The sequence below is a fragment of the Anneissia japonica genome, unplaced genomic scaffold (genome assembly GCF_011630105.1).
Source record: "Anneissia japonica isolate Jap-2015-1 unplaced genomic scaffold, ASM1163010v1 scaffold287598_len761594_cov195, whole genome shotgun sequence".
NCBI lineage: Eukaryota > Metazoa > Echinodermata > Crinoidea > Comatulida > Comatulidae > Anneissia > Anneissia japonica.
The window spans coordinates 16507-32775 of NW_022705477.1; the positions used below are offsets into that span (position 1 = coordinate 16507).

Sequence of the window (16269 nt, forward strand, 5' to 3'; positions counted from 1 at the left end):
GTCGCAAGGAGGTGGTGAGGTGGTTCTACCACCTACAACAAGTTCAACAAGTTACTGTTTGGCGAATGTGGCCATGAGAGGGCGTGTGTGTGGTCGCAAAGCATACATTTTCCCATTTGACAACTGACTCACATCACAATGCTCACAACTGACTGACTGAATCCGCTCAGTTCGTTAATGCTGGTTGATAAAGTAGGCTGTTGGTTGTGGTATCAAGAGGAACTAGATAAAAGAAAGCAATTTCTATACCGTCACCTTGTTCGTTGAAGGTGATCTAAAAAATAACGCTTCAGATTGAAGACCCATTGTTGACATTGCCGTTAAATGTCCAAAACTTGATGGAACTAAATTGTGCACGTAACACAAGACTGTGATGTGCTCTTCTCACCTTTTGACATCAAGACGCCGGGTGTAAACCTAAAAAAGATGTAAAAATGCAGCCTTCATCAATCGGAATCGACGGGACTACTATATTATTAACCAAGAAGATGCAGCTACTCTCTTTTTACTGACATCATGAAGGAAAGTAATATGGCTTTCTTTAAACAAACTGTCCGCTGGCAGTGCTTGCCACATTACTTCATCTTCTTGGTATTTGGAGCATTGATACCTCCTTGTAAGTATTTACTCACTTCACAATTTCGTAAGCTAGATCTTCCTATTAACTTTCTCTGGCCAGTTTTCCCGGTGTTATTCTTCTCTGTAGGCCTAGATGAGAAAAATATGCAGGTCACTTCATTCTTGTAGATAGACCTGAATATCCGTATTTTTTTATTTTCTAAAGACGGAAGAGACTTTTTTTATTCCTTGTTTCGTGAAGGCCTACTTTTTTTTTTTAAAGATCATCGGAAGAGGTCGGAATAAAATTAAATAAAATAAATAAAATTTTGTTTTCTTATTTGCCTATTTATTTGCTTATTTGTTCACCGCTGGCGCCACCACTGCTAAAAATACTCTGATGTCTGTAGACTACCACAGACCAGTAAGGCCATTTCTTGCCATTGCAAATCAGTGTCAAATGACCTCAGTAAACTTTAATATATTTTATTAATGTCTATTCTGATTAATCATAGTTTTAAGGTTTTGTATAATTTTTCTGCAATAATGGTGAATGTCAATGATCGCACTCACCCACCATAACTCACCCTACATCACCATTTTCTAAACGGGTGGTGCAAGAGCTGGTCAGTGGGGCCATCTGGTAGCCCCTCTTGTCTTCTCAAACTGTTGTTTAAATCTGATTCTGTATTAGTTTCAACCGTACTGGCGAGAGCATTCCATGTATCATATTGTACGTTGAGTAAAAAAATACTTTGGCAATTTAATCAAACATATTTCTTTATCAGTTTGTGTTTATGAACCCTAGTGGTGCTAAGTTCTGATATAAGTCACCTATCTTCCAATGATGTCAATTTAAAAGACTTGCCACGCAATCTAGGTGGCACCCATTACTACTGTTTTCTAGAATGCTCAATTAAATACTGCCCTCGGCATTGACCTTGCGGCTGCTGTTGCCATAAATTGCAGAAAAAAATCAAGAAGTAAAAAATTTACAATTATTAACAACCACAGTATAAGAAAGTGTCTTGTAATGGTGTAATGGTATGCGCCAATTTTTTTATTGAGAACCATGATTATAAAATGTGTGTTTTCGGAGGAGGTGCAGGTGTGTGGTATTTAGGGGGAGCTGTGTAGGGTTAAATTTGAAAAATTAGAATGCCAGTGGAGCTTATCACAACAAATTCTTCAGATCCTTTTTATTTACTACTAAGCTTAATATAGGCCTAATGACATTAGAATACATATTATTTTAACTTCATTATCTTCAAGTTATGATGAATAACTTAGTGGTTAAGATGCTCGACATCTAATTCCAGGGTTCTGGGTTCAATTCCTATGACAGGAACTTTTCTCATGACTAAAAATGACTCCAATCCCTAAGCCTCATAAAGAGAGTTGGTTTATAAAGCATTCCATCCTGTAAGTGGCAAGTGTACTTGCTGTTGGATGTGAAGGAATTAAAAAAAAAAGATGGCCTACTAAATTATATTAAACTAAAACAATGCTGAATGTATCTCATTTTTTTAATCAAAGACATATAGTCTGCCTTTTCTACCATGCATTCAAAATGTAAATTTGTATTACAGAGAATGTGTGGCTATCTCTTTTGTACTGCCAGCTATTATGTACAAAATCCACACAGAGCACATAAAACCAATAATTAAATCTAATATAAAGAAGCAACAGATGTTGCACTGAATATTTTCGTATCCCTGACAACTGAATAATTATTGATTTTAATATATTAACACACAGTACATAGGAACAGTAAATACACAGTAAAAGAGTAAAGTAAACTCTGTTGCTTTTTCCTTGTATTGGTAAATATAGGATATTTCTAGGGCGCCTTTCACAATAAAATTGTTTCATGGCGCTGACAGTATTCAGACCACAAATCATATAGAAATCAGAAAAAATAAATAAAATTTTAAAAATAAATACATAATAGCCATTAAGGTAATGAAGTGAGATGGTGGCCAAAAATTCATTCATCAAAACTCATAGCAGTAAAATATAACTAAATTGCAAGCAGATTTACAAAATGTACAAAATACAAAATTATTAAAAGATAAAATATTATTACAATGCAACAAGCAAGAAAGCACAGAGAAAAAGGACTGACACAAGAAAAAAATGGTATTACACAAACTGCGAACATGAAAGGGAAGGAAAATGCGCACTCCTGGTGTTGAGATGGCGTCACCACCACAACTGTGTACACGCAGAAACCCCGGTGTCATATGCTGGGCGCCAGTAGCTACTTTTACACTGAATGAAGTCAATATTTTATTACTATAAATATCGTATATAGTAAATTCTTTTTTTATATAAATACCAAGTTCTAAGAATTTACTAATCTTCCATACATAGAAACCAGAGTAACTTTGTTTTAAAAGAGATACTGTATTTACAATATTTGAACAAACGCAACGGGGCATTCATTTATTGTTGAGAAGGGTTTTTTTGAGGGGAGTTTATTTGAGGGAATTATTGATTTAGTGTATTTAACACACAGTACATAGGGACAGTAAATACACAGTAAAAAAAAATAATTGTGTAAAATCTATTTGCTTCTCCCTCCTACCTTGTACAATATGAATTTAATCAATATGTTGTTATACCATATTAGTAAATTCTTTTTGAATACTTAATATGAAGTTCTAAGAATTTACTAATCTTCCATACATACTGTAAAAACAAGAGTAAATTTTTTGAAGATATACCATATTTATTTGAACAATCGTCCCTGGGCATTTATTGTTGAGAAGGGTTTTTTGAGGGGAGTTTATTTGAGGGAATTATTGATTTTAGTGTACATTTAACCATGGAGGATATATATTTAACACATAGTACATAGAAAATAGTAAATACACAGTAAAAAAATAATTGTGTAAACTCTATTTCCTTATCCCTCCTTGTACAATATGAATATAATGATGTTGTTATATCATATTACTAAATTCTTTTTGTATATTTATGATTTTGTGACTGGTTGATAGATACAGTAGATCTCTTCTCATGTTTTTATGCATTTTATTGTGTTACTAATATGATTCTAAGAATTTACTTTATTTTATCTTCCATACATAAAAACAAGAGTAAGTTTTTTGAAGACATATATACCATTATTTGAACAATCGCCCCTGGGGACATTTGAGAAGGGTTTTTTTGAGGGGAAGTAAGGGAATTGTTGATTTAGTATAGTATTTACAGTAACAGACAGTAAATAGTAAATATACAGTAAAAAATAACTGTGTAAACTCCTACTTTGTACTCTATGAAATAAATCAATATGTTGCTAATATAATAAATATATAATAAGTAAACTGTTTTTGTATATATAAATATCAAGTTCTAAGGAAATGCTAATCTACCATATAAAACCAGAGTAAAGAGATTTACCATATTTATTCATCCAAGGGCATTTATTGTCGAGAGGGGTTTTTGAGGGGGCGTTTATTTAATGAAGGTATTTATTCGAGGGAGGCATTTATATATTTTTTTGTAAAATGTATACGTATTATATACTCAAATAAACACCACTTAATTTATAGAAAATTACCATCAAACTGTATTATTGTGTGACCATAAAAACTTATTAATCCCAACCAGGTAATAAAAAATGTAATTAATTCTTTTACTGGATTAGAACATAATATGTGTTGAGAATGATGTTGCTTTCCTTATTTTTGATTATAATCGTTTGAAGGGGCATTTCTTCAATGAAAAAATAAACCCCCTGGGCATTTATTTCAATTGAGGCTCAGGAGGAGGAGTTTATTCAAGGGTGCGTTTATTCAAAGCAAGTTGTTTATATGAATAAATATGCTATATCATATTAGTAACACAATAAAATGCATAAAAACATGAGAAGAGATCTACTGTATCTATCAACCAGTCACAAAATCATTCTGTTCTACTTTTATGTCATAAAATTACACAATATTGAAATTATTTATAGGATTAATAATTGATTCAGTTATTTTCCTCTATTCAATTCAATAATTCTTTAGTTATGCTAGGACCTGGTATTGATTTTATCCTATCATATACACATCAAGTCTTTCTTCATTAACCGACCTATTGTACTACAAGTATTAGTTCTTCAGTATGACATTCTAGACTCACTTTTTAATTGTCTGTCTACATAAATCCCAGATATGCTTTCATCATGGAATAAGGTCATTTTTCTAGAACAGACTGAAATTAAGAAGGATAATTTAGAAACTCTCTATTGTTTTATTGGAACAATCATATTTTAAATTCTTTGTTTATAATAGGTTGTATACATTATACAATGACAAGAAATCAGTGTGTATGAGGTTTATCCCTAAAAGTATGAAGTCTTGTAGTACGCAAAAAAACATATCTCAATAACAAAAACCTCAAATATGTTGAATCCGTATCATATCTTGGTCACATAATATGCTGTGACCTCAATGATGAGCTTGATATCAAAAGACAATAAGTTAGATCACTGAGTATATGTAAGGAAATATGTTATAGGAAATGTAATCTGTAGAAAATTTAGCAAGTGCAGTGATGAAGTCAAGTGTATATTATTTCGTTCTTTCTGTATGAGTTTTTATTGTTCCACGCTCTGGTCTATGTATAGGCTTTCATCTATGAACACACTGAGAGTATGTTATAACAATATTTTAAGAAAACTGTTACGGCAACCGAGATACTGTAGTGCTAATGCACTATTTGTTAATAATAATTTATTATCTTTCCAAGAATTTATGAGAAAATCAATCTTTAGCTTTTTAAAGCGATTTTCTACTTGTGTGAACCCTTTAGTTCGTTCTGTAAATGGATTTTTTGGAAGTTCTAGGCTCTCAAAAAGATGGAACGAACTTCTTTATGTTAATCCATAATTTCTAAGGATCATGTGGGGTTTTTTTCCCTTGTATTTATATTATTATTAGTTAAGTTGACAATGGATGTAAAGTCTGAAATAAAGAATAATGAATGAATAATTAATGAAAGGTTAGCTTAAAATTTAAAACAATGGAACTTTCTGGAGTGTCAATCAAACTTAACAACCTACTAATCAGAACAGCGCCAGGAATACGCGCGTGTCTAAAGCCAGTCACTCACTCTGCTTGACGGTCGTTATCTGACACAATTCTATCAAGAACGCAACACCACAACATGTGCATAAAGGATCGTTTTTAACGATGCTTCATTAAAACTGCCACCAGCAATCAGCGGGTGGCGTCATGTCTTCTAACGCTCACAGGGAGCAGAGTTCGATTCCTCGTCCGAGGGTCGTACGACGAACGTACAATGCAGTAAATGCCCGGCTTAACAAGCACACGTGTTGTCTCACAAATGCATGTGTTTCGCATGTTTTAACATGGCTGTTTCGTGGGACTTCAGCAACAATTTCTAAGTGGCCGAACTTAGCGGAAAGGTCTATTATGAGAAGATATTTTCCTCACCATAATGGTGTTGCTGCCAGCATTATTTGCAGACCTTTTGCTTCGGAGTGGAGTTGAATAGCTTGGTGGTTAAGATACATTTCTTCCAATCCCAAGGTCTTCAAACTAGTGACAGAAGGATTTCCACAACTCCACTCCCTAAACCTCATTATGAATTACGTGAATGTTTTCATATTTTTATGTATCTATTCCTCTGCTTCGCAGGTTTTTAATTAAAATTAAGATTATACGAATACGAAAACACTTTATTGCAATTTGAAATAAAATACAAATTGAAGTTTAACGTTAAAAATACATAATAAAATATTAATATAAAATCTCATATAAAAAAAACAAAGAAAAAAGTGAGGAAAAACTAACAAGAGACAATGACACCTAAAAACAAATTAAAATAGTAAAAGTAAAAAAGATAAAAGATATTAAAAACAATGTATTCCAGGCTCCGACTTAAAACAAACAGGTATCAAAAGGCCATGAGAGAAATAAAAAGACAACATAAACTACTACTCATTTGGCTAACTATCATATTATTCAAATTATTATAATTATCATTATCATTATTATCACTATAATCATCATCACAATCATTATTTATGAAACTATTATAAGTCTTTTGTAAATATATGAATAGTTTCAGCTGGTTTGCTTATTAAGATAATATCCCTTGTGCTTGGTTTATTAACGATTAAAAACATTCCTACTATTATAATTATTATAGTTATCATAACCATCGCAATAAAAACAATAATAATAGTTATTAACATTATACCTATCATTATTATTCGCACTATTGTTAGTATAATTATTATAGATTATTAATATTATTGCAGAGTTACTAATTGTATATTGTACAACACTATATGATGTACAATATACTAATTGTATTGTACATCATATAATCATCTAAAGAATGACAAAAATAACATCTTATCGGTTTACCATCCTTTAAAAATCTGTGCATTCAAAGTAAAGTTTTTTGACCACTCAGTCCTTAACTTAAGAAGAGAGATTTAAGATCTTCTAAAATTATACCAGTGATCAGGTACTTACAAAAAACTTAGCCATGAAATATAGCTGGGCACTTGAGAAAACAGTAGATTTCTATTGAACAGATTATCCAGTGTATAAAAGAAGAAAAATTTGGCAGAACATTTATGGATTCCATAGAAAAATATATCTGTAAACTAACAAACTGACAGTTGTTGATTTTTTGGTATAGATTGATACTTTTAATAGTTGATTCTTTTAAATGAGCAGATTTCTTTTAAAATTAAATGCTCTTGTAGATCGCACAGCAACAGTATCTTTAATATTGTACATAAATCTTCTCAAATACATAATGAATTCAGCTACTGTGTGCATTTTGATTACACTGGCTTTCGTTGCACTCTGTATGCAGACATATCTCTTTCCACTTCTTTTTTATTTCATGTTTATAATATTCAGTTGCAGATCCAGGGGTAGTTATCTGTGGCAGAACTAGGGGGTGAGGGAAAGGGGTTTACGCAGCCTGGAATTAATAGGAAAAATATTTAACTAAAATAATTATTATCATGGTGCGATTATATAGCGTATATTTGATACTGTGTATCACATTGTCTGATAATGTGTTTTAAATATCCTAGCTTAGGGCACAAATGGGCAAGGTGTGGCCTGTGGGCTGTATGAGGCCTGACAGTGATTTTTTTGCAGCCCATAAAAATGAATTATAAACCCTCCGTGTGCGGCCCGCCAAACATTTTTGACTAGAAACACGTTTTTTATGGCCCGACACCGACCTTCAGCAAAAATGTGTAAAAACATAATATATTACAAAATGAGTGGTGTTGTATTCATTGTATTCATGTATTCATTCAATTTGATATACTGTAGTCAAGAAAATACTGTATATGAATTCATAATTTAAGAAAGTTTAATATATTTCACTATAACAAATTTTCCAAGTTGGTTTTATTGGCTGTCAGTGACAGAAACAATAAAAGCATCCTTGTTGTAGAAAGGCATTATCATCAGAGTTAAAACATACAATTCCAAAATCATATGCATCATGCAGATAGATGATAACAATGTAATTGAACATGAAAGATAAGCACATACTTCATTTGTAAGGTAAACATTTCTTGTCTATACTTATCAGAGTTTAAACTACAGTAACATTACCAATAATTGTCTGCCCTATTAATGTTGATAAAGCTCTATTTGCATTCTTATAGTAAAGAAAACATATTAAAAATATTATAATACACTAGGGAAACTTACGTTAATCATAAGTCATAAAAAGTACATTGACGTAGTACTATAAATTTTAAAACCAAAGAAATGCGTCATAAACATAGAAGATAACAATAAACTGAACATAACAAATGCTCTTTTTGTTTGGGAGTGAAAATCTGTCTTGTCTTTGTACTTGCCGTGCAGTTAATTCTACCAATTGTCCATCTTTGCAGTATTCCACCTAGCAGAAAATATAACTGTGAAATTGTATAAGATTAACAACAGCATAATAAAACTCAAACACATAAAAAACAAAGGTAAAAATATTTTTATACACCAGATAAATTGACCTTAATTACAAGTCATAAAATGTTCAATAGTGATTTACTATAAATTTAATAGCCTGGTGTAATTAATATGATGTAACAGTTTTTTGTATTTAAATGACAACCTGCTACTTGCAGCCACCAGCAAGTAGGGAGCTGAAATGGATTCATCAGCTGACGTTCATGCAATTTGCCTGTTTTTAAAATTTTTTGTGTATTTTTTGCACATTGAATATTAAAAATACAATGGAGGGTGGAATTTAATTAAACAAAATAAATAATAAATTGTTTGTAGATTTTACCAAATATATTATATTATATACTGGTACCGCTTAGGCTTTCAAGTACTGTTTAGAACTCAAATAATAAACAGTTGTGTATACACATGCAAATGACATGACATTGTGCTACTAACGGCATTACATACCGTAATTATTCATTTTCAATCTGTGTAAAGCTATATTTACACTAGACACGACAATGACAAAATAAAAATGCGTTCAGTGTTGAAGAATATAAACGATGCGATGATATGTCGTCGTGTCGTTATCGTGTCTAGTGCTTAGATCTACCAATTTGCTGACATCTTACCACGCCAGGCTTCTAGATATCTCAGAGCTCACATCATAGTTTACCTGGTTTTCATGACCATCCCTTAAAAAGCTCTCTCCTTATCTGTGCCATATAATTATCTGTCTTTCATTAGCATCTACCTTCGCTTTCGTTTAAAAGTAAGTGGGATTGTATATACAGTAGCGCAAAATGCCGAGAGTTCTAAATGATTAAAAGGGAACTAGAAAGATGATATTTTTTTCGGGACGGGATTTTATATGTCATTAGTAATAGAATCAACTTGAATTCTTTTATTTTGTTATTATGATTTACCCCTGACGTGACGTCAGTGTAAGGTACTGTAACCAAAAATTATATAGCGTTGTGCTCGGCGTTAAATGCAGCGCTATACGATCTCTGGTTACAGTACCTTTCATTGATGTCACGCTGCTAAAGGGGGAAAGTCGTAATGGCCAATAACGATTTTAAAGTTAATTCTATTTCTAGTAAAATATCAAAAATGCCCTCTAGAAAAAAAAAATCATCTTTCTCGTTCCATTTTAATTGGGCGAAAAAAATCATTTTTCTCATTCCCTGTTGGGAGAATATATTATTTAACTTTTTAAAAATATTAAAATCATAGGTAATTTGATTCATGGTGTTTATAGATATAATTATACTTTAATATACAAGTTTCAATTTGTTTGTTAGTTGTCGGATAATGTTGAACTGGGTTAGGCCCACGCTAGAGTATGAAAAATCACACCTGGCCTTGCCCAAGTTCCTACATTTATCAGATTTCTTTTTCCTTTTGTAATTGTGTCTGAATGATTAAATAAATATTATCACTGACTGACATTATATCTTTACTAATATAAAATGGATTTATAAAAAATGAATTGTTTTATTAATGTGTTTATTAATACACACTGTGTTATTATACTTGTTTTAGATGTGGTTGAGGCATAACTGAAATGCTGCCAGGGAGATCTAAAATAGGAAAATATATTATAATTGAATAATTTTTTAAAATATTAAGATCATAGCTAAGTTGATTCATGGTATTTAAAAAAATATTTATACTTTATTTATACAAGTTTATATGTTAGTTATCAGATAATTTGTATTTGGGTTAGGCCCTAACAAACGCTAGCATATAACATATGATAAAGTTCACTTTGCTTTGCCCTAGTTCCTACATTTATCAGATTTCTTTTTTCCTTGTGTAATTGTGACTGAATAAATAATTAAATAAAATTAAATAATCTCTGTTATGGTAACCAATTTAAGAGTTGTCTATAGTTAGTGCTTACTTACACTAGGACGTACCCAGACCTAAATGTCTAATTTTTTCTTTTGTCCACCACCAATATAGTTAGGATGTATTTTTTGGAGATATTATCACTGACACTATACCGTCACCAATATGAAATAGATTAATAAACAGTGAATTGTCTTATTAATGTGTTTGCTGTAATTTTGACTAATTAAATAATTAATCTCTGATGTAACCAATTTAAGGATTATTATTTTAGTATTTTCTGCAGGGACGTTCTCGGACATAAATGTCTAATTTCTTTTGTCCACCACCACCATAGTTAGGATGTATTTTTGAAATATATTATCACTGACACTATATCTTCACCAATATGAAATGGATTAATAAACAGTGAATTGTTTTATTAATGTGTTTGTTGTAATTTTGACTGAATAAATAATTAAATAAAATTAAACAATCTTTGTATTGTAACCGATTTAAGGGTTGTTGTAGTACTTACTTATGCCGGGATGTACCCAGACTTAAATGTCTAAATTTCTTCCATTCGCTTTTGTCAACCATCACCATTGAGTAGGGTGTATTTTTCAAGATATAACACAGACTGATATCTTTACCAATATAAAATGGATTAATAATCAGTGAATTGTTTTATTAATGTGTTTGTTTGATAAACACTGTGTAAATATACTTGCTTTAGATGTGGGTTGAGGCACAACTAATACCCATGAGTAATTGCATTTTGACCAAAGTTCAACAAAGTGTTAATCACCGTAGCAACTCGCTAAGCAACTAAGTTTCAACAACAACAACTGCTGCATTCAAAACTCATGGCACTGAAATACTACATGTATATAAAAAATAACTTCATTATAATTATTTGTTCATTTACCATTCAAAACAATTGATTTTATTTTTATTACAATGTCATTGTAAACTTGTCAAATATTTTTGCTATTTAAAAGTAAACATTTTATTATTTTATTAGATTGTATCTGAAAGTAGAACAGAGTCATTTTTCATCCTTTACTATGCAAATATCTCTGAAAATGTTGGAAAAAACATTTCCAAGCAGGAAAACATTCCTTGGATCTTTAAGGGGAGCCCTCTTCCACCCCTATGGCAAATGTTGCAGTGGCATGTCTTGAAGTGGGGTGCTGATGGGGGGAGCAAAGGAGAGAGAAAGGGGCTCGATGATCAGTTGAGGGGGCGCTAATTCGGAAAATAAGGTGATTTTTAACTTCTTGCCTGTGATTTTTGTGAAGGCGACTGGGGAAGCGTGAGTAGTTCTCGGATAAGTGTCCCCCATGCATCCTCCCGCCCGAGATGCACCACTGAAATGTTGCACTTGCAAAACTTGGCACTTAAATGCAATTTATACATTTTAGTATCAAAAACAAATATGACATTTATGATAAATGTGCAAAGTGTGATTTCAAGTATTGTTGATATTGAAATAATTTTTTATGAATAATTTAAGCTTGTTCTGAGGAAAAGGTAATTATTTTGAATTAGGCTTTAAAAACCAAACAATTACAAAGAATGTGGTATTTCTTTTATTTTTCAAAACATAAGTTATTCAGCACATTCACAGGTACAATGCTTACAGTACAGTATTTCAATATCTTCTAGAAATATAAGAATTAAAAGAAATCTATAAAATACTGTAATATATCAACTACCAACAAGACTGACAAATTGAAAATAGTAAATTAATATTTTAGTTGTTTTGTTGCCCATGGCAGCCAACAAATGTAATACTGTACATTGAATAAATATGGATATGTATCATAATCAATCATTAGCGGCTAAGAATAAACAGCCACAGGGCATAATAGTACATCCCAGGTGTTTGTATGACTGTCATGATTCCTTATCAAATGATTTGTAGGGATCTAATTATTCCATGATTGTTCTTATACAAATATAAGACTGTGTACACATCTTAAATAAGCAATAAGTGATGTCTTTAAATTTGTTATACCTTAGCTAAAAACAGAAATACAGCATAATTTAAAATCCAAACATTTTCTACAATGAATCCTCTGTTTTCCAATTTATTCTTTTGTGAATTCTGTCAATAAATTATATTCAATGAAGTAAATAATTATAAATAAAATTAAATATTGTAAACCTACCAGCTAATAAATAATAATCATTAATAATAAAAACTGTATATATCCAACTTTATTATGTATTGAGCTTTTCCAATCCACCATATTATGTGATGAATTGTCCATTCATGCAGCATACATAGGAAATAGAAATATACAAGTATGTAGTTGTCATTAGCTAATGTATCCTTTTAGTCCCCTGTTCATCTTAATAGTTCAATTGTATATTTTATAATATTATATATAATTTATCGATCAATTCATAATGACACTATTGCCTAGTGATCTTTAAACTTAATATATCTAATACTAGAAACAGAAGTATACACTTCAGGATCTACTTACTAATGGTAATACTATAGAGAATCAATTTGTTGTGAGGAAATGATATTACCCTTTAATTAAAGTCAAGTTATGTGATGCCTTATGAACGCTTACATTCATTTGGTTGATAATTTTCTTATTCTCCATTTAAAGCCGTGCTTGATGAAGTGCGTAATTAATATTGGTATTAAAGTGGTTGAACCAGACTGGAGAGAAAATCAATAAACAGAATGTTAGCCTCTGTTATTCACAAGTTAAATATTTGTCTTTTGTTTTCATTATTCATATTATAATTTGATATTAAATTCGCTGAAAATGTAGGTGTTAGAAGAACAGTTGAATGACTTGTGCTGCATACATATTAAGACTGTATTTTTTACCTACTGTACTTTAATATCATTTACAGGGACTTATCTTATTACTAAATTTGTGCAACAAAACACTTTAAATGTTTCTGTCTAAACATCTTCACTAAAAGTACAGTACAGTCACTCGACTTTCTCTGATCATTAAACTTATGTATACAAATTTGTGGGAGGGTTTGATGCAGTGATTGTGATCCGGGTTTCTAACTTTTATCTTATTGTACAAATGAGAAACATTTATTAATTGTTTTATAAATAGCTAATTAACAGTTGCACAGATTAGGTGAAATTGCAGGCCGCCACAAAATTGCCATCTCACTACATGGGGCCTGAGCAGTACTTTGCCCACTTGTGGTATAAAATGATTGATTTTCTTTTATAGGTTTATCATCTGTTAATGAAACAGTCATCGAGGATGGATCAATGAATAGCACTGAATATTATTTGTCATCAGTAATAGAGACATCAGAAGTATTTTACACGTCAATGAAGACACTAGATCCTAGTCTAGCAACAGAAGCCATACCGACGTCTCAGGTAGATTTCTAATTATTTCCCAAGTATTTTTGTTATGTTAGAATAATGTATATTCTTGTTTGCAGCTAGAAATATACTTTGTGAACTGCTTAGTTAGTTGCTTAGCATGGCATTTAAGTTTATATTATTTTTTGTTTGATGTGGTTATGTTTTTAAATGCTGAATTATCCCAAGTACAATACTGGCTGCTGTTATATTAACTTTGTTTTTTATCTGTGCATGTTGCAGTTTAGATATATTTTTTTGCAAAATCCAGGGAACAATAATGCTGGTGGTTTTGTTAATTTTTATATTTTGATTAATATTTTATGAATATTTCCTATGATGAGTAATTATAAGAAATTGAATTAAAATCACATACCAGTAAATTTCATATATTATCAGCTAAAGCTTGTATTATTTGGTAATCTTATTGTGGCACATTATATGTACTATTACTGGATGGCATTCACTTTGTTCACCATTGTCAGCGCTTTACATTTGTCAATGTTTGGTAAAAACCAGAAATCGTTAATTGTCAGTACATGTTAAATGTATCTAATTGATTACAAACAGGAAAAATAATTTGGAATCAATATTATTATCAACTTGCAAAAAAGACGCAGTATCTGTTTTTTACCAAATTAATTGGCATTCACTGTCTATTTTGTCAAGCTTTATGTGTTTATGGTTCAATGTTCATGGTACTAAATGTGTATGTTGTTGTTTACAGGTATCGCTTGCATCACTAATGCTTTCTGTCACAAATGGTAACAGCACTGCTTTCACATTAACTTCATCTTCGTTTAATGGCCATACTAACATAGTTCACGCAAATTCACTTAGTACCGAAATATTGGATTCTAAGACAATTAACAAGTTTACAGGAACATTGCCTGTTTATAATAGCCTACAGACATCATCAAATGTTTTATATAATTCATTATCTCCTCGTGTTGTGTCTACACAAGTAAATTCAGAACTTACAGAAACTTTCTTTCAAACATTAACAACATTAGGAACACTTATCTCTGCAGAAGACATTTCTGCTTCTTCCGTTGTCTTTGAAACACCCTCATCACCTGTCCTAATTAAACAATTTATACCATCACTACACATTTCTTTTGAACTTTCACCATCATCTTCTTCGATGTCAGCCATTGATGAGTTTGTTGTTGGGACATCTAATGTATTCAACACTCGGGCCATCACGGAATCATATCTATCATCATCACCTGACCTGCATGAGCTTTCTCCATCAACCAAATTGTTTCAAACTGAAGTCATTACAGAAGTAGTTTCATCAAATTTTTTGGAAACATTACTGCCACAGTCACTTGATCCTCTTGAGCCTTCTCCATCAACCACATTGACACTCGCAACTGATGAGTTAATTATTGTGACATCTGAAATATATAAAATTGAAGTCATCACAAAGGTAGATATATTTGAAACATTACCACCACCATCTGAACTACTTGAGCTTTCTCTGTCAACCACATTGATGTCCGCTACTGATGGGTTTATTATTGTAACCTCAAAAATATTTGAAACTGAGTTAGTCACAGAGGTTTCTTCAGATGGTTTTGAAACATTACCACTATCACCTGATCTACATGAGCTTTCACCATCAACCACATTGAGGTCTGCTACTGATGAGTTTATTTTTGTGACCTCAGAAATCTTTGAATCTGAGTTCACCACAAAACTAGTTTCCTCAAATGTGTTAGAAACATATCTGTTATCATCATTGGGCTCGCTTAAGCTTTCTCCATCAATGACATTGATGTCAGCTACTGATGAGATTAATATTGTAACATCTGAAGTATTTCAAACTGAATTCATCACAGAAGTGAAATCATCAGATATATTTGAAACTTTACTACTACCAACATCTGACCTGTTAGGTCTTTCTCCATCATCCACATTGATGTCTGCTAGTGATACACTTATTGTAACCTCAGAAATTTTTGAAATGGAAGTCATCACAGAGGTAGTTTCATCAGTTATATTGGAAACATATTTACTGTCATCCACAGATCAGTTGAATATTGTGACACCTGAAATATTTGAAACTGAACTAATCACAGAGATAGTTTCGTCAGATGTATTAGAAACATTAATAATACCATCATCTGATTTGCTTGGGCTTTCTCCATCAACCACAATGATGTCAGGTACTGATGGGTTTAATATTGTGACATCCGAAGTATTTGGAACTGAATTCATCACAGAGATGATTTCATCAGATATATTTGAAACATTACTACTACCATCATCAGACCTGTTAGGTCTTTCTTCATCATCCACATTGATGTCTGCTACTGATGAGCTTAATATAGTAACCTCAGAAATATTTGAAACTGAAGTCATCACAGAGGTAGTTTCATCAGATATATTGGAAACATATTTACTATCATCACCAGATCAGTTGATTATTGTAACATCTGAAATATTTGAAACTGATGTCATCACAGAGGTAGTTTCATCCGATATATTGGAAACATATGCACAACCATCACCAGATCAGTTGGTTATTGTGACACCTGAAATATTGATTATTGTGACATCTGAAAT

The 16269-nt window shown here is 31.6% G+C and overlaps 1 protein-coding gene across 1 annotated transcript; it reads left to right on the plus strand.

Moving 5' to 3' along the window:
• Window positions 1-531: 531 nt before the first annotated feature.
• Window positions 532-16175, plus strand: LOC117105550 (chitinase-like protein PB1E7.04c). The gene is made up of 4 exons (XM_033246728.1): window positions 532-616; window positions 13559-13713; window positions 14426-16072; window positions 16170-16175. The coding sequence occupies exons 1-4, from the start codon at window positions 532-534 to the stop codon at window positions 16173-16175; spliced, it is 1893 nt and encodes a 630-aa protein (XP_033102619.1).
• Window positions 16176-16269: the final 94 nt, after the last annotated feature.